The sequence below is a fragment of the Tachypleus tridentatus genome, chromosome 7 (genome assembly GCF_004210375.1).
Source record: "Tachypleus tridentatus isolate NWPU-2018 chromosome 7, ASM421037v1, whole genome shotgun sequence".
In the NCBI taxonomy this organism is placed as follows: Eukaryota; Metazoa; Arthropoda; class Merostomata; order Xiphosura; family Limulidae; genus Tachypleus; species Tachypleus tridentatus.
In genome coordinates, this window is record NC_134831.1 from 128,856,142 (window position 1) to 128,881,438 (window position 25,297).

The window sequence follows — 25,297 nt, forward strand, 5'->3', positions numbered from 1 at the left end:
CTATTAAAACTTACCACTTGACAACGACGACTATTCTGTTACGGCGATTGTGCAGGAGTAACTTTATATATATATATATTATCTAAGAAACAATGTTTTATAAACAGTTAATTTCACAAAATAGAAACAAAACTGAACAACCATCCACACTTTGATTATTTTGAATAAAATACAAATCCGTTACGCATTAAGTACAATGGTGTGTTAACACTGATAGACAGTCGTTACGCTATTCTAGTGAATTCTAAGTACTCCAAATGCATCACAAGGACACATAACATTTACCGATATTATACTGATGCAATTTTAGCACAAAATAGGTAGCAAGATTGTATATTGTAGTACAGCTAGTTGGTTTAGGTAGCAAGGTTATATATTGTAGTACAGCTAGTTGGTTTACATAGCAAGGTTATATACTGTAGTACAGCTAGTTGGTTTACATAGCAAGGTTATATATTGTAGTACAGCTAGTTGGTTTAGGTAGCAAAGTTATATACTGTAGTACAGCTAGTTGGTTTATTGCCAGACTAAGGAACAGCAGCAGCAAAAGCATTTTGGCGTACTTACGCCTTGCTGTTGTTGCCAGGCAACTGCAGGCGAAAAGTCGACAGGTGAGGAGTGTCGCTCACCTCGAACAGGAAGTCGTCTTTGTCCTCGTCCTCGTTTTCCAAGTCCAAAGGGAGTCCGTCCCAAACGTCGTAACCTGTTTCCTCTGCATCTGAAAAGTAAAAGGACCATTAGTCACGACATTCATTGTAAAGAAACGCTTAAAATATTTCAAACGGACCAATAAAGTTTACCCTGAGTGAAGTGCATACCGTCTGTTCTATTTTCGTAAGTACATTAACTACTCAGCTATGTTATACATGTACGTATAAAAAAAATCGAAAAAAACCGTTTTATGTAATGTCGAATGATATTATTATTGAATAATTTGAGGCGAGTAAATATTTTGTTGATTGATGAAGAAATAAACGTTTGAATATAAAAAGACAAATATTAAGGCGAGGTAGTGGATTATATTTTATTAGACGTTTACGTCATAAGCGGTTTATAGAAAGAATACATTGTAAAAATTATATGCATTTGTTGTTCAATAGATGCAACTGTCAAATTTAGAAATTAGTAAGAATTCTGTACTTTCCTCGAAAATTTTAGGGGCAGTTTCAATCGATATTACTGACGGGTATACACATTCCATGTTGTTGAGTGCAAATATCAGGTAAACTGTTAAATATTTAGATACGTAGTAACCCCCAGACATGATTACAATTAATGAAACTGATATATTATAATTGATTTTTATCTTGGATATTCAAACATGTTTTCATAACTTCCGTTAGGCCTTAAATCCTAGATTACGTGTCGTACGTACACCACTGTGTAAATTTTTTTTTTTTTACTGCAAACAAATAGTATTCGCTGCTGTAGGTAAAACGCATCTGGTAAGATCTGCTATTAAACGAGAGGCCTCCGGGCAGTGACTTGTAGCAAACAAAATAAACATGACAAAACTTATTTTTTACACAAACCTTTGATTCATATACCGTAGTGACCAGTTTATGTAAAAGGAGTGTGAAAAAAAATATCATTTCCAGTGAAACGTAATTTTAATAATTTATACTAGGCCTAAAAGAAAAAGTTTCTGTGCTTTGTTTGTTTAGACGTCTTACACAATAACGCTACTTTTCTTGCACTACTTAAACATACAATTACTGATAGTTTTTGGTGTCATAGGTCTATACTATCTTATGACCTTTGGCACTAATTGAGGGGTCTCCTGGGCAATGACTTACAGAAAGTAGGAAGCTAATCTTAAACCTTGATTGAAATAGGAAACAAGTATAATTAAGAGGAACACGAAGAGATAAAATATCCGCAGTCAAGCGTAATTTCAATTAAGTTTGTTAGGCCTAAAAAATACTCATTGCTTCGTTAAATTGAAATTGCTCATTTCTCCACACACTGACAGACTTGACAATTAATTTGTGCTGAATTTATAAACATTCTGTAGCTACAAAATGCTGGAGGCAACAATAATTATTTTTCCTATACACTTTCTTAAAACTTATATATATATATTAGTACAACATAAGAGGAAAATACTTACTTACCAACACATATTGAACTTAATAAAAAACAAAATGTAATTAATCTTATATGCAACTATATATATATATATATCGTAGAGCGTCGTGCAGTATGACATAAAACATAGCGAGAACATGAAGAGCTATGAACCGCCAAAGGAAGGTGAACAGCTTAAACTGGAAGCATTTTATTTGTAATTTTCAGCCATGGTTGAAGCTGCTTCATGAGAAATTACACAGCCTGTCAATGAATTCAAAACTTCAGAGAATTATTTATAAGTCCAAGTGCAAAAACGTTCATACAGGGAAACCTTTTAATATTAAACTATTTATCTATAAATTATTCAAATAATTGACTTTACTCGAAGAATTAAATCCGAATTAATTACTCAAGAAAGTTTACCTAGACAACTGGCAGAGCCGAGGAATTTCCAGGGAAGAACCACGTTCATGTTGATATCCCCGACTGTGTCGGCAAAAAAACCTACGACACGAAGTATATGTGTGAACACCAGTTTATTTAGGATATAATAATACAATACACACTGGCTCTAATCTCTGAGAAATGTTTAGAAAATTACAACAATGATTATCGTATTTTACGTCTTGTAAGACACTACATCGTGGAACACGCACCCTAATTTTGGAAAGACAATTCTAAGAAAAAATATTCTGACTCAGCAACCAACACCTTGATGCAGCCTTGACGTTTTTCAACCTACTGAGTAAATACAGTTAAATACACCATATTCTTCACAATATACCAACAATATTAGTTAAATTGAATATTTTATGTTATTGAAAATATTTGTAATTAGTAAGTAAGGAGATTACGATCTGTGTGAGAGGCCGTTTTGAGTAGACCCAAACCTCTTGTCTTAACCCATCACTTTTGTCTTGGAAGACGCACGGAGATTTTTCAAGGGATTTTTAAAGAAAAGTGCGTCTTACAAGGCGTAAAATACGGTATCTCTTGGAGATAATAAATAAATAAATGTATACATTCTTTCCGAGTCCCGACATGGCCAGGTAGTTAGGGCCCTCGACTTGTAATCTGAGGGTCGTGGGTTCTAATCCTCGTCATGTTCGCCCTTTCAGCCTTGGGGGCGATAAAATGTGAGGGTCATTCCCACTATTCATTGGTAAAAGAGTAATGCAAGATTTGGTGGTGGATGGTGATGACTAACCGCCTTCCTTCTAGTCTTACATTGCTTAATTTAGGACGGCTAGCGTAGATAGCCCTCGTGTAGCTTTGCGCAAAATTAAAAAACAAACAAACAAATATTTCTTCTTGTATTTACAGCAGGAACCGAAGGCTGTTATTTATATATCTAACTAAACATTTTGTTCACCCACACCTAGAACAGCGTGTTTTATTCTTATGTGTGCGAGCTCTTACGAGGTTCAATGGTTATCAGGCCACTTTTTAGACATAGATTCGTAATATTGTGAAATGTTTGTAGCTAAGCGCAAAACTACACAAAAGGCTCTGTCCACCACAGATATCGAAACCCGGTTTCTAGCGTTGTAAGTCCGAAAAAATATCGTTGTGCTACTGGGGAACAATACCGTTGAATTCTCTCTGTTCAATGATGAACCATAAATATGTTTCCATTGGTGTGAACAGTCGTACTTTTGTATAAAACGTCTCCCACTAATGAGGGCTTTCTTGGTATCCTGACTCGGCTTAGGGCGGTCGACTCATAATCTGAGGGTCGCGGGTTCGAATCCTCATCACATCAAACATGCTTGTCGTTTCAGCCGTGTTGGTGTTATAATGTGCTTTCAATCCCACTTTGCGTGAAATTGAAAAACAAACAAATTCTTGCTGTCTTATATAACGTATGCATATTTTCAAAACTAATATGCTCTGTTAACTTTTACTTGAATGCAACCTTCCATTTTCTATGAATTATTCTATTTTACTCTAATGTTCTTACTGCTATTTACGCGTTTTATGTTAAACATCTAGTTTATTCCATCGAATTAATCACTTAAACACCTCAATTCGTTCTCGTCAATTTGAAGATATTTAATACCAACCCAGAACTGTTAACAGTTCTTGGCCAATATCACCATACCTGTTCCCACTGGTTTCCTAAAAGCAAATTTATTTTTATTAGATACAAATCATTTAAGGCCCGGCATGGCCAAGCGTGTTAAGGCGTGCGACTCGTAATCTGAGGGTCGCGGGTTCGTATCCCCGTCGCGCCAAACATGCTCGCCCTTTCAACCCTGTGGGCGTTATAATGTGACGGTCAATCTCACTATTCGTTGGTAAAAGAGTAGCCCAAGAGTTGGCGGTGGGTAGTGATGACTAGCTGCCTTCCCTCTAGTCTTACACTGCTAAATTAGGGACGGCTAGCGCAGATAACCCTAGTGTAGCTTTGTGCGAAATTCAAAAACAAACAAACAAAAAACAAATAATTTAAAACTAAAGTAAATACAAAAATAAGTGTCGAAATTAGTAAAATCGACATTATTGTATACAAACACGGAATAACATACACACAGACAACATACATAAAACAAGGTGCTTCTTAAACCGGTATATGTTTTTACTGTGCTGTGTCGTTACGTGTCACCAGATAAAAAAAATATACATGTACATTTTCCTTCCTAAGAATCTGTTACGGTATAAAAATCTAAAGGTCTTACTGTGGTATCGGTACCAGAGATAACTTTAAATAGTTCATGACACTTTAAAAGAGCGTAGAGCTTAGATGTCCATTATCTGAATCAATAGCTGTGCCTCGCAAGATGTTTAAACATTTATTTTCTCAGTTTGGAATCCGAGACAGATATATACGTCGTCTGTGTTAACGAAATCTTTGTATGGAGCCACATTCTTACCACGTAGGAACTCGGCCATGATGGAGGACTTCGCCAGCTTGAGTGGAGTAAGACCAGAGTAGGTAGCAATGGTAGGATCGGCACCATAAGAGAGCAACAAGCGAACAATTTGAACATGATCGTTTTCTACGGCGTCGTGCAGAGGTCTAAAACGGTGGGGGAAAAATAGTTGAACGTGATTCTACGTATGACTTTGATAATCTATCGAAGCATAATATATTATACACAAGAACTAAACAGCAACTAAACTGAACTTAACATTCTGATGTTTATTTCAGTGATTAGATTGATTAATATCGCACGTTAATACATTATTCATAAATATTTACTATTAAATACAACTTATTTTAGTGCTTTGCTTTTCATTATTATTTCGAACCTGTGTTGTTACAAGTAAACATGACGATATACATACAATTTACATTAGCTTGTACGAGGCTACTGGAGAATTTGATAACGGATATATATAGATATGTGTGTGCGTGTGGATATGTGCATCTGTTTGTAGGTGTGAAAATAAGAGCACTATTTGTGTTGTAATTATATCCAATCAAAAATAAGTTTATAATTCCAAGTAGTTTTGATATCTCTTCGCGTCATACGTTCATTCTAATGCTATCAATCTCTCTTTTAAATTTTATCTTCTTGTGTTTCCATTATATCCCACCAGTCTTATGTAAGCTTAAAATATACAGTTCTAAAACAGTTAGCTTAAAAAATAAAACAGAAACTTTTGACAAGAAAAACTACTCCAGATATAATTAGAATACTAACCACAGTCACTACAAACTTAAGAAATTGAAGAATCCGGCTTGCATTGTTAGTGGTTATATACATGTTTCAATACATTACTTATTAAGTAGTTCAAGTTTTAAAATAATCATTTTAACAAGTTAGTATTAAAAAAGAAAATATTAAATATCAAACCTAATTCCTCCTGCTGCACTCGCATTAACGTCACCACCATACTGCACGAGAGCGCTTGCTATCTCGAGATTTCCTCGCGAACATGATTCATGTAGTGGAGTGTAACTGGCGTTGTCTCGTGAATTGACGTCACAGTAATTAGTTTCTAGGCAATACAAAACCACTTCCTACAGAAACAGAGGGGATACTTATAAGCTAAATATATAAGCTATATGGGAAGAATAGAGAATTTTAAACCAAATACATGATAAAACGTTTTAAAATTTAGGAAAATGCAATCAACATTGTTTTGTCTTTACAATCTTGCTTAGAAATAACTCTTAAATAAAAAATAAATTAATTAATTGTAACACTTGGATAATGCATAATTTTTACTTGAAGAGAACCAATAATTTAATGAAATGCTTTTTTATTTATGTTTCCTCTTGTACAATGACGTAGCATTGGTTAGCTTTAACGATAAAACACTGACCAAAAACTAGTCCTATTAGCAGAGAAGGATATTCAGAAATTAGCTAGTTGTTACGCGTGTGGTTTAGGTTACCAAGATATTGTTTCAATGATATATATATTTTTAAAGCATAAGGTGAAGGTCAGTGTATAATAAATAACTACAATAAAGTTTTACTTTCAGCACACACGTCTAATGCACGTGGTGATTTTTACAAGTACACTGTAACAAGACTAGTTTTACTAAACACAGACGGTCCCACTCCGTTTTGGCAGTAACTAAAAGAACAAAAGAAATAACTGTTACATCGTGGAAGCGAAACGGTAGTTCTCGGGCAGCTTTGACTTCTGTACTTACTTTGTACCCCATCCTGGCGGCGCGATGAAGAATGGTTTCGCCTAAGGCCTTGTTTACCATGATACGTTTCATCTCCGGTGGTGCCCCCTGGGTAAAGTCAAACGACAGCTGCTGTGAAGAGCAGTATTCGGAAAATATATTCGTTTTTTCAAGACCACAAATGAAGACGTATCTTATACATACAGCAAACATTTCTACGTGAAAATATTCTACTAATACTAATAATTTCAGTTTATTCCACTCTGACTTGATTCTTACTTACATGCTTAACAACTGTATTCGTATGTGGGACGTGTTAATAATTACATGACTTCCTCTTTTATTTAAAATTCCGTCGTTAAAAGTTCCTACAATACTATATGGTTGTATATTACTATCAAGGTTTATTTCTACTACTTTTTTTTTTTTTAAATTTCGTAACAACATACAGTTCTTTCCGGCTAAGTCTTCTTGCACTCAAACCAACAGTAACAGTATCCGTACATGCCAGCTCTGGTTAATTTTAGTTTACTTAATTAACTGCTATGTTGTACGGGCACGGCATGGCCAGGTGGTTAAGGCGTTCGACTCGTAATCTGAGGGTCGCGGGTTCGAATCCCCGTCACACCAAACATGCTCGCCCTTTCAGCCGTGGGGGTCGTTATAATGTTACGATCAATCTCACTATTCGTTGGTAAAAGAGTAGCCCAAGAGTTGGCGGTGGGTGGTGATGGCTAGCTGCCTTCCGTCTAGTCTTACACTGCTAAATTAGGGACGGCTAGCACAGACAGCCCTCGAGTAGCTTTGCGCGAAATTCAAAAAACAACAAATATGTTGCACAAATGACATTTAAAGTTGAATTTGTTTTTATACCAGTTTGTTTTGTGATATCTAGCACACCTCTTGCTGTCGTTGCCTCATATTCCGCGTCACAGGTGCCTCAGTGCCATTTTAAATTATCTATTGTAATATAAGCATTTTTTTTTTCTACCGATCTTTTCGTCTCGGAGAAATTTGTGCGCTCCTGGTTGGAGGAAATAAAGTCTGCTCAGAGAACGTCAGTTTCTTCGCTGAACGCTTAGCTTGGCTCTCGATTTAACAAGATTAGTGGGCCCGCGGCAAAGCTGGTCTTCCAGGGAGCTTTTCTATATCACGCCAGACATACGACAGCTCCACCATATATAATAAAGGAACTTGTCTCCTGTTGTTAGCGCATTTGGGGAGTGACAGGACGTCGCGTGACCACGTGATAACAGACGTCTCGATGGGTTCTTAAAGATAAATTGACCCTGACTGCAGTTCTCTCGCAACTTGAAGAAAATACAGCTCACATTTTATTATTTCAGATATTTATCAACATATAAATGGACATATTTACGTAACGATGGGCACCAAAACAAGCAAACAAATGAAGGGTGGACACAGGGTCTACTGTGTACTCTAATACAAATGAAGGGTGGACACAGGGTCTACTGTGTACTCTAATACATTCAGTTTTGTTTTTCTCCCTTCTCAAAAATAAATAATCCATCTTTGAATACCTATGTTATTTAGCAAGATATGGCATTTAAAGACTACTTTAACGGATGTTAATTATTCTGAGAAAATAGATTTTTCTGTTTCAAGTTAAGCACAAAGCTACACAATGAGCTAACTGTGTTCTGCCCCCAACGGATATCGAAACCTGGTTTCTTGCATGGTAAGTCCGTAGACATTCTGCTGTACTACTGACGGAGAGTGGGAGGGGGGGGGTATAAAATCGATAACTTTAAATTATGTATAGGCATAGCAGGCTTCATCGATTCCTTGTAGGTGGAGAAAACAAACTTAACTCATTATAATCCAGCAGAGCAAGCTTGGTCAGCAAACATTAATTTAGCACAAGAAATTAGGTCAACGAAAGGCTATTTGTTTCATAAAATGTTAGAAAACAAAAACAAGTGTAGATAACCGAGAAGTTTTAGTTAGTTAAATCCCAAAATAATTCCTTACTAATTATAAGAGGAAAAACGTTTAAGTAAAGAAATTTAAAAAAATATATCAAAAACAGTTTTTAAGTGGTTTATCATCTAGTTTATTCCGTTATCTTATTGTTACAGATGCTTCAGCCAGTGGAGACTCACTTTTCCCTCAATAACTTCAAAAGCGCCTTCTAAAGGAATTGATACGTCTTGTTCCTTCAGAAGTTCCTTCTCGAAAAGTTTTCGCAACGTTAGTGTTTTCGACTTCTTTTTGCGATTAGGCTTAGCAATCATATCTAAGCCTGATTTCAGTCGACGTCTTTTTACTGTCTGGCAGCTGTTCAACAATCGACGCTGTCGCCATATTAGGCTTAACTGAGAAATGGCTTGATTCGAGTGCTGTATTTTCTTTTCTGTTTTTTTATTCAACAGCTTTCCAGTTTCTCTTTCTGGTTCAGGTTCTCTACGGTCTTCACAAAGTCTTGCTAGCAGTCGCTTCCTGAGTTTCTTTTTAGCTTTGGCACATACTCTTTTCGCTTCTTTACGGAATCCTTCTTCAAATTCAATGTTCTTTAATTTCTTTCTAAAGGATTTCTCTTTAGAACCTAGACGGAATAATGACGACATACCCTATTATAAAAGCCTATAAAGAACGCTAAGTACTGTGCTTTTATATATATATATGTACAAACATGGACTTGTTGTGTTCTCATATTGAATTTCATAGTAGTACTTTATTGGCTGGTAAATCATGTATTATTGTAGACATTATTGTTGCTTAATACAATAACAGCATAAATTAATCATTGATTTACTGCTTGACGGAAGATCTTCCCGCAATTTAATTAGCATAAGAACAAATCTTAGATTATAGCAAAAACCAATGCTACTTCAAAAACAACTTTTTCACGATGACGTAAGAAACACTCACCTGAAATACTTCGGTGTTTCGAACGAACGAGTTCTGGTTTCAAGCATTTTATAACATCATCATTTTCTTCGGAAAGAATTTCTTTCGATACAATTTTTTCTGTAAATAAAGAACAGAATAAAAAAAAAACAAATAAAACTGAAGTATCTCGAGAGACTAAAGTTCATGAACCCGAGTAAAAGAGGTTATAGGTTAAAAATGTAAAGCAGGTGTAAAAAAATGTCAGTTAAAAAGGAAAGAGAAATGTTCGACGTTTCGCAAACAGTGGCATTTTCTTCATCATGAACAACGTTTGCGGAACGTCGAACATCTCTCTTTCTTTATTAACTGACATTTTCTACGTGTTTTTAAGGAAAATTAGAAAAAACGAATAGTGTATTTTTATTTTCAACTTGACTTTTTACTGTTTGAATTTTGCACAAAGCTACTCAAGGGCCTACGTACTTTGTGATGATTCTCATAAAGAAAAACTACAAATGTATATCAGTTTCAAAATGGCCCGGCATGGCCAGGTGGGTTAAAACGTTCAACTCGTAATCTGAGGGTCGCCGGTTCGAATCCTCGTCGCACCAAACATGCTCGCCCTTTCAGCTGTGGGGGCGTTGTAATGTCACGGTCAATCACACTATTCGTTGGTGAAAGAGTAACCCAAAAGTTAGCGGTGGGTGATGACTAGCTGCCTTTCTTCTAGTCTTACACTGTTAAATTAGGGACGGCTAGCGCAGATATCCCTCGTGTAGCTTTGTGCGAAATTCAAAACAAACCAAAGCAAAGCATAACGTATGTATGTAAATCACTCATGAGAAACATCATAACGTATGTATGTACATCATTTGTTCGCACATATACATACTGATTTGTAAAGACATATAGTTAAATTAAATGAAGGTTATATAGATTCCTGGGTTAATTCGTACATGTTAATTGTGAACCAAGTTAATGTGAAATAAAAAGACATTTAGAACATCGCAGACGTCTGCCCGGAAATGCATTTGAACCTTCTTTAGAGTTAAGATCGTGCAATGATCAGCATAAACAAAAAGGAATTCTCAATAGCCGCGTAATTTGAAATTCTTCGGGCAGGATTAAATTAAATTAATCTATGAGAGCTTTTTCCCCTTTTTTATTAGCTATATGTTTGTGTGCCAGCAATACCAAGCATGAGTCGCACGTGCACCCGATCCGATTTTATTACTGAACAGGATCCTTGTCAAGCTACCCTCAAATTGATTTTTTTTTTCAGGCAGGATTACAGTAAATTAATCCGTGAGACCTTGGGCGTAGCTAATTACATCAATCGAAATGGTTGGACCTCCTGAGCCGAAAACCGTAATTAGAACTAAAACCGTTAAAGAGATGACGAAGCTGTGAGATAAAATTTTTTACTTGGAAAAAACAAACTCAGAGCCGTTTTATGAGCCGCTATGCCGCGGCTAAGAAATAAATTAACTTAGCCCCATAACCATTTTTTTCGTCTTGTGATATGTTCACTAGAGTCTTGGCTGTAGCTTGGAATTTCATCTAGTCTGTCATCAAATTTAATCGATTGATCTTTAGTTAAAGTATATTCGTTCCCTACCACCGTACTGGCTAATAAATAACAAATATTCATATCTTCCGAGTGGCGTATAAATAGTGATAACACATATAAACGCCATCTAAACGGAAGTCTAGTTCAAACTAAAACAGGTTCCGCAGAAGAAAAAGTTACTATCTCCTGCCTAATTAAAGTTTGCTTCTTAAAGATACCGAATGGCGGTGCTATTGTGATCTGTGACCTGTAAAGCAGTCTTTTTTTTTTTTTCTCTCTCTTTCATATGATAAAACGGCTCAAGATGAAAAACAAAGAGTTTCAAAGAGAGTCACATTTATTACAAATCTGGAAGTGAAGTGTCACGACCGAATCTTGTGTCTTCCGATTCGAAGTCTGGAAAGTTAACTACTTGGACACATCTGGCCACCTGTGTATGACATTACGACACACAAAATACACGTTAATAAGTAACAGAAAACAGGCGGTTTAATTACCGGAAACTATGCAGACTTAATATTACATGTTAAGATTTTTAAACTAATTATATCAGAAGAACGGTTGAATTTTGAACTCGATTATAAGAGTGATAGTGAGAAAATATCACTTGTTTTTTTAACTGGCTGACAAAAATGATATATATATATATGACAACAGAACAATTAATAAGAACATATAAACTGCAACAAAACAAAAAAAAACTATCATCCATTTGTCGTTTGATGGTGCTTTGAGAAGAACATCCAGCAATACTGTTAAAAATGGTATTACTTTTCACGGGATGCTCGAGACCGAAAGTTAAAAATGCATAATTTTAAAAGATAATATTGGACTTACCCTGAGAACTACTTGGAGAAATACCATCAACAGACTTGGTGGACGTGGACTGTAAATAACATCAAGGATACTTAAAAAATACAACAGTTCAGGAACACATGTACATACATAATAATAGAGTTACATTCCAAGTTGCTAAATAACGACTTTACGTTTATAAAGCTGTACCAAGAAATAGGGTTACGAAGTTATGATAAAGATAAAAATAACGAAGTAGTCCTTAAAGTAATTTATAATCACCTTTTTCCTCTTTATTATAATTACAGGAATTTTCAACTTGAATGGGACCTTATCACGTGCATGTGAGCTAAAGGGACTTCGTCAGAAATCCCTTGGATTCCTTAACTTTGAACTACTGACCAGAGGGAAGTCAGCCAGTAACAACAGCTTTCAATCGAATAAGGAAACCGCCTGTTACTTTTCTAACGTGCCCACAAGAGAAAGTGTGGAGTGTGTTCAGTGGTATATCTCAAACCTTGGACTTTCTTTGCAGCCCAGCACGATGGCTACTAGGCCATTCACATCCCTTAATTTTTGTTGTTTATGTGTAATAACCGAACGCGTACTTAATTTTCGAAAGATCAGAAACTCATAAATTTTCTCGGGAGCGAAACTTGTGCAACAAAATATAGGTTAAACCAGACATGAATAATTAGATAAATTACACTCTGCATTCATGATTGATTCAATAAAACGTAAATATTTTGTGTTTTAATAAAAATTAACTTCGAAAGAGTTTTTTTTTTTAATTTTACGCAAAGCTACACGAGGGCTATCTGCGCTAGCCGTCCCTAATTTAGCAGTGTAAGACTAGAGGGAAGGCAGTTAGTCATCACCAACCACACACAGCCAACTCTTTAGGGCTACTCTTTTACCAACGAATAGTTGGATTGATCGTCACATTATAACGCACCCACGGCTGAAAGGGCAAACATGTTTAGAATGACGGGGATTCGAACCCGTGACCCTCAGATTACGAGTCGAACGCCTTAACTCACCTGTCCATACCAGGCGTTGCTTCGAAAGAGATTATACACGTGCTATTTCACACGGAATGTATGATTCACGAAATTTGCTGATAAGTACGCATTCTGTTAAATCAGTTATTTAGACAGGAATAAGCGTCTTTTTGTTCAGAAGTTTGGCAGAAGGCTAAACAAAGGACTGTCGTCCATAACTTTGAACTAATGAACTGGAAGGAAGGCAACTAATAAACAGCACCAACCTCCAATTCACCGGCTATTCTTATCTTACCGAAAGGTGGAATTTGACTTTTACTATTAGAACATACCTACAGCCCGAACGTGACGCGATCTACGAGTTTTCAAGTTGAAAGTCCAGGCACGTGAATCGGTTGGCTTTTACTCTTTACGATTGTCAATAGTTTAACATATTTCTATTAGTGTGAAGAGAAGGTATTTAAGAGTGTTGAAATCACAGACAAATAGATACACAGACTTTTAGTTACATATGCAGCAATCTAATACGGATATAATTTATTCAAAAATCTCATTAAGTTTTGAAGTAGGTTTATCAGTGTATTCAAATATTAAATGTTAAAGTAAGTGTGTCAGTGTATTCAAATATTAAATGTTGAAGTAAGTGTATCAGTGTATTAAAATATTAAACTTAAGTGGGTGTATCAGTGTACTCAAATATTAAATTTTGAGCAGGTGTACCAGTGCATTCAAATATTAAATTTAAGTAGGTGTATTAATGTATTCAAATATTAAATGTTGAAGTAGGTGTATTAGTGTATTCAAATATTTAAAGTAGGTGTACCAGTGTATTCAAATATTTAAAGTTAAAGTAGGTGTACCAGTGTATTCAAATATTAAATGTTGAAGTAGGTGTATCGGTGTATTCAAATATTAAATTTAAGTAGATCTATCAATGTATTCAAATATTAAATTTTGAGTAGGTGTATCAGTGTATTCAAGTACTGCTTTCACAGTAAAATGAAATACATCTTTTCTCTCATTAAAAATGCGTACAACATTTTGGTGTATTTTATGCTATTATTTGTTTAAAACACTTCATAAAATAAAAACTTTAAATGAACTGAAGCATTAGATTAAAAACAAAACAAATAAATCTGATGATAAATTTAACAATCATAACGTTAAACTCAATTTTTTTTATGTAAGGTGACGAAAAATGAAACAATAAAACAAGTTCTATTCTGTTTTTTTTTACTTACTGAAATAAAATCATAAAAGAAATGAAGAAAATCAGGTTATTAGTTTAATAACGATGGCAAACAATTCACTCTTTCGTGGGCCCAGCATCGCCAGGTGGTTAAGGCGCTCGCCTCGTAATTTGAGGGTCGAAGGTTCGAAACCCGTCACATCAAACATGCTCGCCCTTTCAGTCGTAGGGGCGTTAAAATGTGATGGTCAATCCTCCTATTCGTTGGTAAAAGAGTAGCCCAAGAGTTGGCGGTGGGTGGTGATGCCTAGCCTTCTAGCTTTACACTGCTAAATTAGAGACGGCTAGCGCAGATAGCCCTCATGTAGCTTTTCGCAAAATTCAAAACAAACAAACAAACATTTTTTGTGCAGAATGGTTTAGTCACGGAAATATAAATAATAAAATAAGGGATCCAACACTGAATTAGTTTCTGTTATATATACAAGTGATTTAATGAATAATATTATATTTTACAGCCTCATCTCTTTCTACAAACAATATACTTACGCTGTAGTTCAGTGCTAGTAATATTAATAAAAACAGGTAGGAACACATACAAAACAAACAAACAACAAAACACACGATAAAACCCTAGCGCGTTTGACAGGCATACCTGTCTCTTAGAGAGATGTGTTCATTCCGGATTATAAATGATGTATTCCATAGATGTAGTTCGTTTATTCAGCGAATGGTGCATAGAAACTTCCAACATTTCGAGTCACGCCCTCCAATGAGCCTCTTTATCATAGAGAAGACAGCATTTTTAAGCAACTGTCGAGTGGGGACTCTGAAGGCCGTTCTGCCTCTTCTGTCTGTCAATATCTTATCACTCAAATTACCAGTCGGTACTAGAATTTTAACATTTTATCGTTATTTTTTAACCCTTTCCCGAGTTATGACTAACTCGACGGTTAAAATCTCAATAACAATAATAACCCTCGCTTCACTTACTACTGGTGAAAGTTAGTAAAGAAATTCATCCAACAGCATTAAAATATCTATGTATTGCCACTAGTATGTTAATATTTAATTCGTTTGGGGTACAATTTTAACGTGTAACACGTTGCACGTGATTATTTTTTATATATATTTATCAACCTCGTTTATTTACGCCACCTGTCGGCGGTGCGACGTGGAGAGAAACATCGAGAATATTCGTGTGATTTGTAAAAAGCTTCCTGTTTTTGTCATGCTGTGTGTTTAATTCTATCTAACTGCACAAAATGTTAATGGTAATTTATCAAACGAAACTAATCATAAAAGCAGATTGATCGCTGATACACAGTACCTCTCACGAACCCGTAACTAAAGGCAATTTTAACATCTAAAACAATTACATTTTCCCCCTCTCGCAAATAACAAATGTCCACAAGTGGTAGGCTCGGCATGGTCAGATGGTTAAGGCATTCGACTCGTAATCCGAAGATCGCGGGTTCCAATCCCCGTCACACCAAACATGCTCGCCCTTTCAGCCGTGGGGACGTTATAATATGACGGTGAATCCCACTATTCGTTAGTAAAAGAGTAGCCCAAGAGTTGGCGGTAGGTGGTGATGACTAGCTAGCTGCCTTCCCTCTAGTTTTACACTGCTAAATTCGGGACGGTTAGCGCAGATAGCTCTCGTGTAGCTTTGCGCGAAATTCAAAATAAACCAAACCATAAATCGTACTATATTATTTTTGTTTACGTTGTAGTGTTCCAACCTTTTCGTTTAGTGGATGGAATTCGACCCAATAGCTCTAGCAAGCCCTGCCGTCTGATCAACACGACTAACTCCAAAGCATCTGTTGATAAGACACTTTTTAACAACCCAATTACGACACTTTTGTTTACATGAAAAACGTTCTACCTTCCAATAAATCTAACGAAATGAAGTCAAACGTACTGAGAAAAATCCGCGAAAATAAAATAACTCTATGTAGGTTTTAACGAAACAGGTGACATAAACATGTTTTCAAATTTTTTATGACATGGTAGTTCAGTTTCACGAGTCCAGTGGATTGCTAATTTAAAAATAGTATGAAATAGTAGTATGCCAGAGAAAATAAAAATTACAATTACTTCATCCTTTTCTGTTCTTTTTTCTTTCACTTTTCGAAACTTTTGTCAACATTACAAATGATTCGGTTTCAGGTCGAACAACGGCTACAGATACGCGAGCAGACTGTGGTGGAGTTAGTTTGCTTCCTTATCCAGCACGCGCAAGCCGTATCTGTACGCCATCGATTTCCAATGTTCGATCAAGACTTCCTTCTTCAAAATCACGGAACAGGCTGAGTAAGTATGGCTTTGGCAAGAGCGGTCGTCACAGAGATCAGTATAGTGTTTGTAAGTATGCTAGTAACACCTCTGCTTACATATTTCAATATCGAATGTAGACAAACGCCAATTAAAAAAAAAAAAGTAGATAAGCAACTCTAGAACAGTTTCATTGAATTCAAGACGCCTGTTGTAAGATTTGAAATATTAATTTAGCGATAAGAGAGAATTTTTAACGAATCGTGGGTTATATGTTTTATAATAGAGGATTGTTTTAATTTCGCACAAAGCTACTCTAAGGCTATCTATGCCAGCCGTCCCTAATTTAGCAGTGTAAGACTAGAGGGAAGGCAGCTAGTCATCACCACCCACCGCCAACTCTTGGGCTACTCTTTTACCAACGAATAGTGAAATTGACCGTCACATTATAACGCCTCCACGGCTGAAAGGACGAGCATGTTTGGCGCAACGGGGATGCAAACCCGCGACCCTCAGATTACGAGTCGCACGCCTTAACACGCTTGGCCATGCCGGGCCAATATAATAGAGGATAACATCATGATTTAAAACTAATTTTTTAAAAGAACAACTTCTACAACAACAACAACAAAAGCCGTAAAACAAAACTTTACAGATTCAACATGTAAAAGTTGTATTCCGTTAAAAGAAACTTACTTGAACTTCTGTTTTTTTATTGCCAAGTTTTGGTTGATTAGAAGTTGAATCCGTGTAACTGATTTTTTTCTTCTTCAAAGCGACACAATCCTCAGAATTAGTTACGTAATGTAACACTGATGTTTTGCGACTTTTTTTCAGCCCGCTCACATCGAGTGGTGACACAACGCCCTCAGAGTCATTGAAAGTATATTCGGATTTGTCTTGGGTAAAACAGTAAGGATCATAAGGCGGTGCTGACTTCGGGGATATCTCATCAGCCTTTTGGTATTCCTTTTGAGACGATGGATAATTTGACCCTTCTTTTGTGTGATTGATATCAACTTGTTTTACCCGGTGGCAATGACCAAGGTCAGTTGGATGGCGATATTTTTCAGCACGTGAACATCCAGGTTCTTCCATGTCCAAAACCGCGGGCTTTATGTCATGAGTGAGATTTCTGATGCTGTGTGGAAGTGATGATGCAACATTTTGATTGAGCTGATGACTGTTGGGAAATGTCGTCTGGGGCTTACAAATATCCACGTCTACATTTTTAGGCTTCTTAGTGCATGAAGTATTTAACGACTGGTGATAAGCTGGTGCTGTCACAGATGTATACGTATTTATCGAGAAAGAAGTCAAATTTGTCGCTGGTTGGTGAGGTGTCCAGAGGGAAGAAGGACACACAGAGTATGTGGTACTCGCTTGACTCAAGGCAGTGACATTTGTTGCTACCGTAAGCGGTGGGGGATCTGAATATTTTTTTTCGTGTCCCTGAGTGTTATCTGCAGAATTTGCGGGTCTAGTGACTGCCTCTAACTGTGGCATCTTGAACTTAATATCTGAAGGATCAACTCCTTTAATTGACTGAGATGAAATATCTTGAGTGCCGGTTTGTTTCTGAGCGTCTTTGGTTTTAGTTCTTTGTTCTAATAGTTGGAGGTTCGGCTTAGAAGAATGCCGTTTGACGTATTTGCTCGTGGGTCCATCTTCAATAACAATTACTTCGTCGGATTCTTTTTTCAAAGTTTCTACACTCGGTCCAGAAGTTGGGTGGGGACGATGTTTTATCACAACATCTCGATGTTCGGCCGGAGTTGAAGAACCTGGAAAATCTTTGGCAACATGCGGACTTTCTTTTAGCCCGTAGCTTGAACTGTCTTTTCTTTTGAGTGCTGGAGAGGCAGCTGGGACTACAGCTTTACTGATTGGGGCTGCTATTAATCCTGGACCCCATAGATTTGCATTTGATAAAAACATCGAACCGAAAGACTCTTCTCTTCTTACAGGTTCTGCAAAATTGGGGTAGTAGGGGTTCATTGCCAAATGGACGTCGCTTGTGGCCGGATGCTGACCAAAGTAAGACAGAGAAGGGTTGAAGTATTCGCAAGTATTATTACACATCTTTTCACAAGGGTGTTCCTTTCCCAAGCAACCTATTGGACCACGACCACAGAAAGTCGTTTGTGGAGACAAGCAACACGAGCAGGAACTGGGAGGTTGACCAAAGCTACCAAAAGACGGTGTATAGCATGCACCTACACATTTCTTCTGCTGCACATGATGTTCTCCCAGACGTTGAAGGTGCTCAGAATAGCTTGTTGCGTCGAGTGGAGTGCCATTCAATACGCTCTTTTCAGCACCAGGCCTAAGAGCCACAAAAGCCCCCTTTTCTTCATTTCGTTCTGGGTATAACGAAAAACTTGGTAATCCAAAAGAGCTTGGATTGTTATGTCCGTAGAAACTTCTTGGTCCCAAATTAGGATTCCCTTCAGATATGCTACTGTTGGTAGGTCGAAGAGATACAGATAATGGTGAAGGTTCGAAAAATGGTGATAAATGCTGCGTGGGAGGTCGCACCGCTCCACATATACCACCATGCTGATCCAAACATCGTTCCCGTTGATGGTAAACACTATTCATCAAATGGTGAGCTCCGAAAGTTGGTGTTGATGATGAAACTGGTGTTCTATCCATACAAAATGGTGATGACATATTGGTGCCCAACATGGCATCTGTTCTATAGCCCAATCTTAGAAGGGTTGGATCCACTAAGGTTCCAGATGATCCTCCTATACTCGAAATGTGCCTATGTAGTCCTGGTGGAAGACCTTGGGGGCCATCCAATCCAGAAAATTTCCGCTGCTCGAGATAAAACATTTCTTCAGCTTCCACAACACTGTTTGGAGTCGGAATTGGTCTGAAAGAGAGGTCCAATGGATTTTCTTTCTCAAAAACTCTCCGTAAACAAGCCTCTTCAGTGTGTCCTCTTGTGTTAGCTGAGCGTGTTATAAACGTTGGATCAGAAAGATAGCATCTAGTATAGAACATTACTTGTTGGCCCCTAGATTTGGAAAAGAGAAGCAGATGGTGAAGTGCTTTGATAAATAAGAACAGATGAACTCCTAAAACAGAATATCACATAGAATAAACTTTAGATCAAAATAAAGATACCGCTTATGTGTTTTACTTTGTATACGCATTTTACACACACGAATGGGAAAACAAACACACCTAAAATCAAATTACTCGCTTGTTTTTACACTTTTCCATTTTCTGTGTAAGATATATAGGGAAGTAAACAGGTAATTAATGATATTAATTGTAATAATTAATGAAATTTTATTTTCTATTTTGTGTAGTTCATAAAAATAATTATAGACCCAATGTGCTGATTAACACAATAAATGATATATGAGTAAAATATCGTATTGTATGACATGACTATTTTTGCAAAGAAGTTATTGTATAACACTGTAAAGTGCTGTGTAATGCACCTTAAAGTATTGTGATGAAATACACACCTACATGAACAATCTAAACATATAAATTATATATAACATACAACCGAAATAAAGCGAGAATTTCTACGATGTCCATGTATAAAATAACTACGTTCTTGTTACGTAAGTGTACATCGTTATGATGTATTATTAAAGTTACACAACCCTTGTTTAATACACGTGACATAATTTGTTACAAGAGAAATAAAAATGCAAAGTACATAAGATTATTATTATTGCTCAAAGTGTGTTATAAATGCTTTGATTAAAATTCAAGCATCTATAATGTACCAGTAAATCATTTATCGAATTATAAATACAATATATTCACTTGTTCTCAAGAATTCGTCACATAGTAGTAACTTCGATCCGGTGTTCAGGGTACTGCGGATCATTGCACATTAATGCACACACAGATCTGTATCAGTTATTTTATTACCGGTCTATTTCACTTTCAGCTTTGTTTGTTGCTTTGGGTGTGAGTTTTTAATGTCATTGACCGATTTAAATAATGTGTTATCATTGAACCATGAAAACGAAAGACGTATCGCAAGTCAACCAAAAAATAAAACGTGAATTATGATGGTCGACAGTGACAGATAAACGGAAAATGATACAGCTATTCCTTTTGAAGAAAATACAGATTGAAAACTAAGAAAGAGCTAGGTGGGAAGAAAGAGAGAACATGACAGGTAATATTAATACTGCAGAAAATAAATAGCCTAAATAGTAAAAATAAAGAAATAAATACATTAAGTAATTTAATGAAATAATTTTCTACTGCGAAAAAAACTCATAAAAATATTCAGTAAAAATAGAATAAGTTGAAAATATGAAAGATTTAAAACAAATTCATTGAAGAAAATCCCAACAAAACCCTTAAGTAATATATAAAACTGGTTGAAAAACAACCCAAGATTTTTTAGGGTTAGAAGTAGAATCTGTGCAACATTGGGATTGTGAAACATTCAAGATGGAGGATTTAATAACCTGACGTCAAATTTTACAAAAATTAAACAATTTTTTTATTCTTATAACCATTTAAATAATTTTTCCACGGAAACACTGCATCTGAATATGTATTGTTTTTATCTGGCTGGGCCGGGTGCAGTTAAGTTATCGGTTTGAAAATATGAAGATTCATAGTTTGCGTCTCGTTAACGAAAAAAACACACACACCATGTAATTGGGGTTACATAACGGGTGTGTTAAAAGACTGATTGTCAATTTCTGTTTATAACAGCTACTTAGGTTATATGCTGCTGTCTCTAATTTTCAGAGAAAAAGTCAGTCAGGCAACAACGCCCTATCATCATCAGCGCCCTCAGGGAGGCGCATTTGCCTGTTTACATTTTACAAAAACAAAACAAAACCGTATTATAATATACATTTAATATAGTACGTAAGTTAAATGTTTTCAGAAATTTGCATTTAAAAAAAATGTAAATTTGTGCTTGCGTTTAAGCCCATATAACACACATTCTTTAAGTATGTTGACTTGCACTATAAAAGCTGATCCCCTACTTATATGTTTTGCCTCCTGTTGAAAATATTTCTATTTCTGTGGACACCCTTGCCTGCCACTTAGACTAAAGGAATCACTCTCTTTATATCTGACTTAAGTTTTGGGAAATAACTTGTAATACTGCACGGATTCAAACGAGGCTTGTTTTCTGTGAAATCAAGAACTCTACAACAGGGTTAACACATGCTTGTGACGGTCAAGCTTCCTTCTGCGATATGAGTAGCCCAGGGTACCGTTGACCAGCTGCAACTTTCCCTGAATTTAGCTTCTCAATTTACTTGATAAAAGACAATCGGTTAACGGCTAACGAAGTGATTGATGCAAACATCAAGACAAACGTCGTCAGTTTTGTTTTGTTTTCGAGCGTATCGCCCAATCTTGCCCCAACAAGCGCTATTTTAACATGCACTTTCTAGATTCCATGTTACAGTTCAAAAAAGCAGACCTCATGGGCTCCATACGACGAATTTCCTTTCAAAGCTCCTTCTATTCCACCGCTAATTGCATCAGAATATTCTGTCTAACGCAGTTTAGGCGTCGCCCGCCACACAGCATGAATCAGCCGTCTATCTTATTCCCGCGGGCCCCCAGATCGGCACACCGATTAGCAGTACCAGAGAGGTAATTCCCTACTGGGAGAGAGACCTAACACTCCGCGTAAGAAACCAAAACCACAGTACAACTTAAATGGACAGAACTCAGCTAAATCTCTATCCTGTTGTATTGAACCTTGAAGTAGTATAGAAGGAAAATGATGCTTACAACCACATAGCTACACGTTAATTAGGGTTAATGAGATAAAGTTTCTGGATGCTTCGTACCATTATTATTGAGTTGGTCACAAGACTAGCATTATTTTAACAACTCAGCCTTCTATACCACATCTCCGATACCAAGCTCTGACGTGCACGAACACGGGACGCGTTACACTCGATACTATATATTCAATATCAAGCTAGGATGTGAAGGAAAACAGAACCTCTGGCTGCCCGTATTACATCCTCAATAGCAGACTTGAACGTACGTAGACACAAAACCCCTGAATGTTCGTGTCACATCTTCGATACTAGTCTAGGAAGTACAGAATTCTATAACGAACTTTTGTGTAGGTTTTCATACAAAAGTGACCAAATGAATGAACGCAGTTTTCGGAGACAAGAACCCTGGTTTAGAGCAGTGACTTCTAACAGAAGAAAAAACAAGAAACTTTCCTATTGGTCAGATTTAAAATTCGAGACATATTTATAACGTACGTATTTTGGTTTGTTTACAAAAATGATATATCTGATTTTTACGAAATGAAAAAAAACAACACGTATGAACATCTTATTTTACAGCAAGGAAAAGTGTAACGTTAAATATTTCAAATAATTATATATGAAGGAGCCCCCCCCCACTGGCTGAGCGGTATGTCTACGGACTTACAACGCTAAAAACCGGGTTTCGATACCTGTGGTGGACAGAGCACAGATAACCCATTGAGTAGCTTTGTGCTTATATTAAAACAACAAACAAAACAATTATATATGAAAAGTAGGATAAATGCAGGTATACTGACGTTTAAACTTGTATAAAGAACATTAAAAATACAATAACGAAATTGATGTCAATTTTATTCTCCAAACCATATAACGTCAACTGTATTAACCATATGGTGATGTTTGCCTCGCATATTGTGTTCCATAGGAACCATATGGTGATGTTTGCCTCACATATTGTGTTCCATAGGAACCATATGGTGATGTTTGCCTCGCCCTCTATATAAATATACATAATGTACTCCATAGGAATAAAGGCAGGTTGTGGTAACCTAGTAACGGTTAGTTTCTGACAATAAGGGTGGATAAAACAACGACTTTTGAGTCATTTACTTGTAACACACATTGCTGCAGCTCACAAGGTGTCTAGCCCCCAACGTTGGTGACATCACATGCAAAAGCAAAAATATCTGAGCGCAGAACATATCTGTTCCTATTTACGAAACAACTTTACAATTACCTACTTATTCTAAAGTTTTTATCAACTGGAAATGAATTACTTAGCCATTTCAACACGTATTTACGGTTAGTTACTCATCTCTTAAAATGCATTTTGTTATAAGATAAACGGTAAAATGTTAAACAACGCCACCGCAGTGTAACACCATGTAAAACATTATTCGACAACACAATAGTGTAATACCAAGTGAAATGTTGTAGAGTTTCGTATGGCTGATCATTAATTAACAATATGCTGAGTTTTCTGACTCCAGTGTAAAAGGACAATAATTAAGATACAATGGAAAACAACCTAGAACGGTTATTCAGTGAAATATGACAAGATCGAAACCTAAACCTATAAATGTCTGAATTCGCTCCTTGGTTTCTTACAACAACGTTGATTTACTGCACCGAAAAAAAACTACGTGTTTTATGGAAAAAGCTTGATTTGTTTAGATTAATTTGATAACTTTGAATAAGAAACTTTCAAACCCGTGTAACGTTTTCAAATAATAGATTCTACCTGACCTCTTTCTTGACTTGAGTGTCGACTTTTTAAGTCTATACAGTTGTTGAATTGACAGTTACCTTTCCCATCTTAAAACATAAATTATCACACACAACTTATAAAAACATTTGGGTAAACACGACTTTCTGCCGGTTAAATTAAGGCCCTTACACATTCCATTTTAAGAAACACAACTCACGTTTCTTGAGCTTGAGAAACAAAGAAAAGAAAGAGGCATATTTGTAACACTTTGTGTTGTTAAAAACACTTTGAATAATACATAATATTTTGTGTAGTACTGTTAATAGTACTATGTACAGTGTTATTAGTATTTTGTGTAACATTTTGTACAGTGTTATTAGTATTTTGTGTAGTACTGTGAATAATACTTTGTACAGTGTTATTAGCATATGTGTAGTACTGTGAATAATACTTTGTACAGTGTTATTAGTATTTTGTGTAGTACTGTGAATAATACTTTGTACAGTGTTATTAGCATTTTGTGTAGTACTGTGAATAATACTTTGCACAGTGTTATTAGCATTTTGTGTAGTACTGTGAATAATACTTTGTACAGAGAAGAAGCGTCATACAGTTCGTAGGTAAAACGTAATTATAATTTGGGATGAGGTGTTATTAGAGTTTGGATAGGACTGCAAGACATAGCGTGAAGTTAAACTTTTAATTATAGTTTGAACTGCTTTGTGTTTAAAAATATTACGTTACAATTTAAAGTGTTGTTCGGTTCAAGGATTAACAAAAAGTAATGTCTAGTTTTGACACAGACATCAACCTCAAGTGGCCAGAGCCCAACTTCTAGTTTTAATAGAGACATCAACCTCAAGTGACCAGAGCCCAACTTCTAGTTTTAATATAGACATCAACCTCAAGTGACCAGAGCCCAACTTCTAGTTTTGACACAGACATCAACCTCAAGTGGCCAGAGCCCAACTTCTAGTTTTGATATAGACATCAACCTCAAGTGGCCAGAGCCCAACTTCTAGTTTTGACACAGACATCAACCTCAAGTGGCCAGAGCCCAACTTCTAGTTTTAATATAGACATCAACCTCAAGTGACCAGAGCCCAACTTCTAGTTTTAATATAGACATCAACCTCAAGTGACCAGAGCCCAACTTCTAGTTTTGACACAGACATCAACCTCAAGTGGCCAGAGCCCAACTTCTAGTTTTAATATAGACATCAACCTCAAGTGGCCAGAGCCCAACTTCTAGTTTTAATATAGACATCAACCTCAAGTGACCAGAGCCCAACTTCTAGTTTTAATATAGACATCAACCTCAAGTGACCAGAGCCCAACTTCTAGTTTTGACACAGACATCAACCTCAAGTGGCCAGAGCCCAACTTCTAGTTTTAATATAGACATCAACCTCAAGTGGCCAGAGCCCAACTTCTAGTTTTGACACAGACATCAACCTCAAGTGGCCAGAGCCCAACTTCTAGTTTTGACACAGACAT

The 25,297-nt window shown here is 36.4% G+C and overlaps 1 protein-coding gene across 5 annotated transcripts in view; it reads right to left on the reverse strand.

The window, feature by feature from the left end:
• Nucleotides 1-25,297, reverse strand: part of LOC143256586 (uncharacterized) — a 36,195-nt gene that overhangs the window by 8,393 nt on the left and 2,505 nt on the right. Inside the window, exons 2-10 of one of the 5 annotated variants that reach the window (XM_076513977.1) lie at nt 17,042-19,367; nt 11,918-11,966; nt 9,550-9,648; nt 8,781-9,223; nt 6,679-6,789; nt 5,871-6,037; nt 4,944-5,089; nt 2,494-2,574; nt 630-718 (exon numbers count right to left, since the gene is read on the reverse strand). In XM_076513977.1, coding sequence (XP_076370092.1) covers nt 630-718; nt 2,494-2,574; nt 4,944-5,089; nt 5,871-6,037; nt 6,679-6,789; nt 8,781-9,223; nt 9,550-9,648; nt 11,918-11,966; nt 17,042-19,354 — 3,498 coding nt within the window. In that variant the 5' untranslated portion in view covers nt 19,355-19,367. Of the gene's footprint in view, nt 1-567; nt 719-2,493; nt 2,575-4,943; nt 5,090-5,870; nt 6,038-6,678; nt 6,790-8,780; nt 9,224-9,549; nt 9,649-11,917; nt 11,967-17,041; nt 19,368-25,297 lie in introns of all 5 variants that reach the window. The other 4 variants (XM_076513975.1, XM_076513974.1, XM_076513976.1 and 1 more) reach the window with 4 other exon arrangements.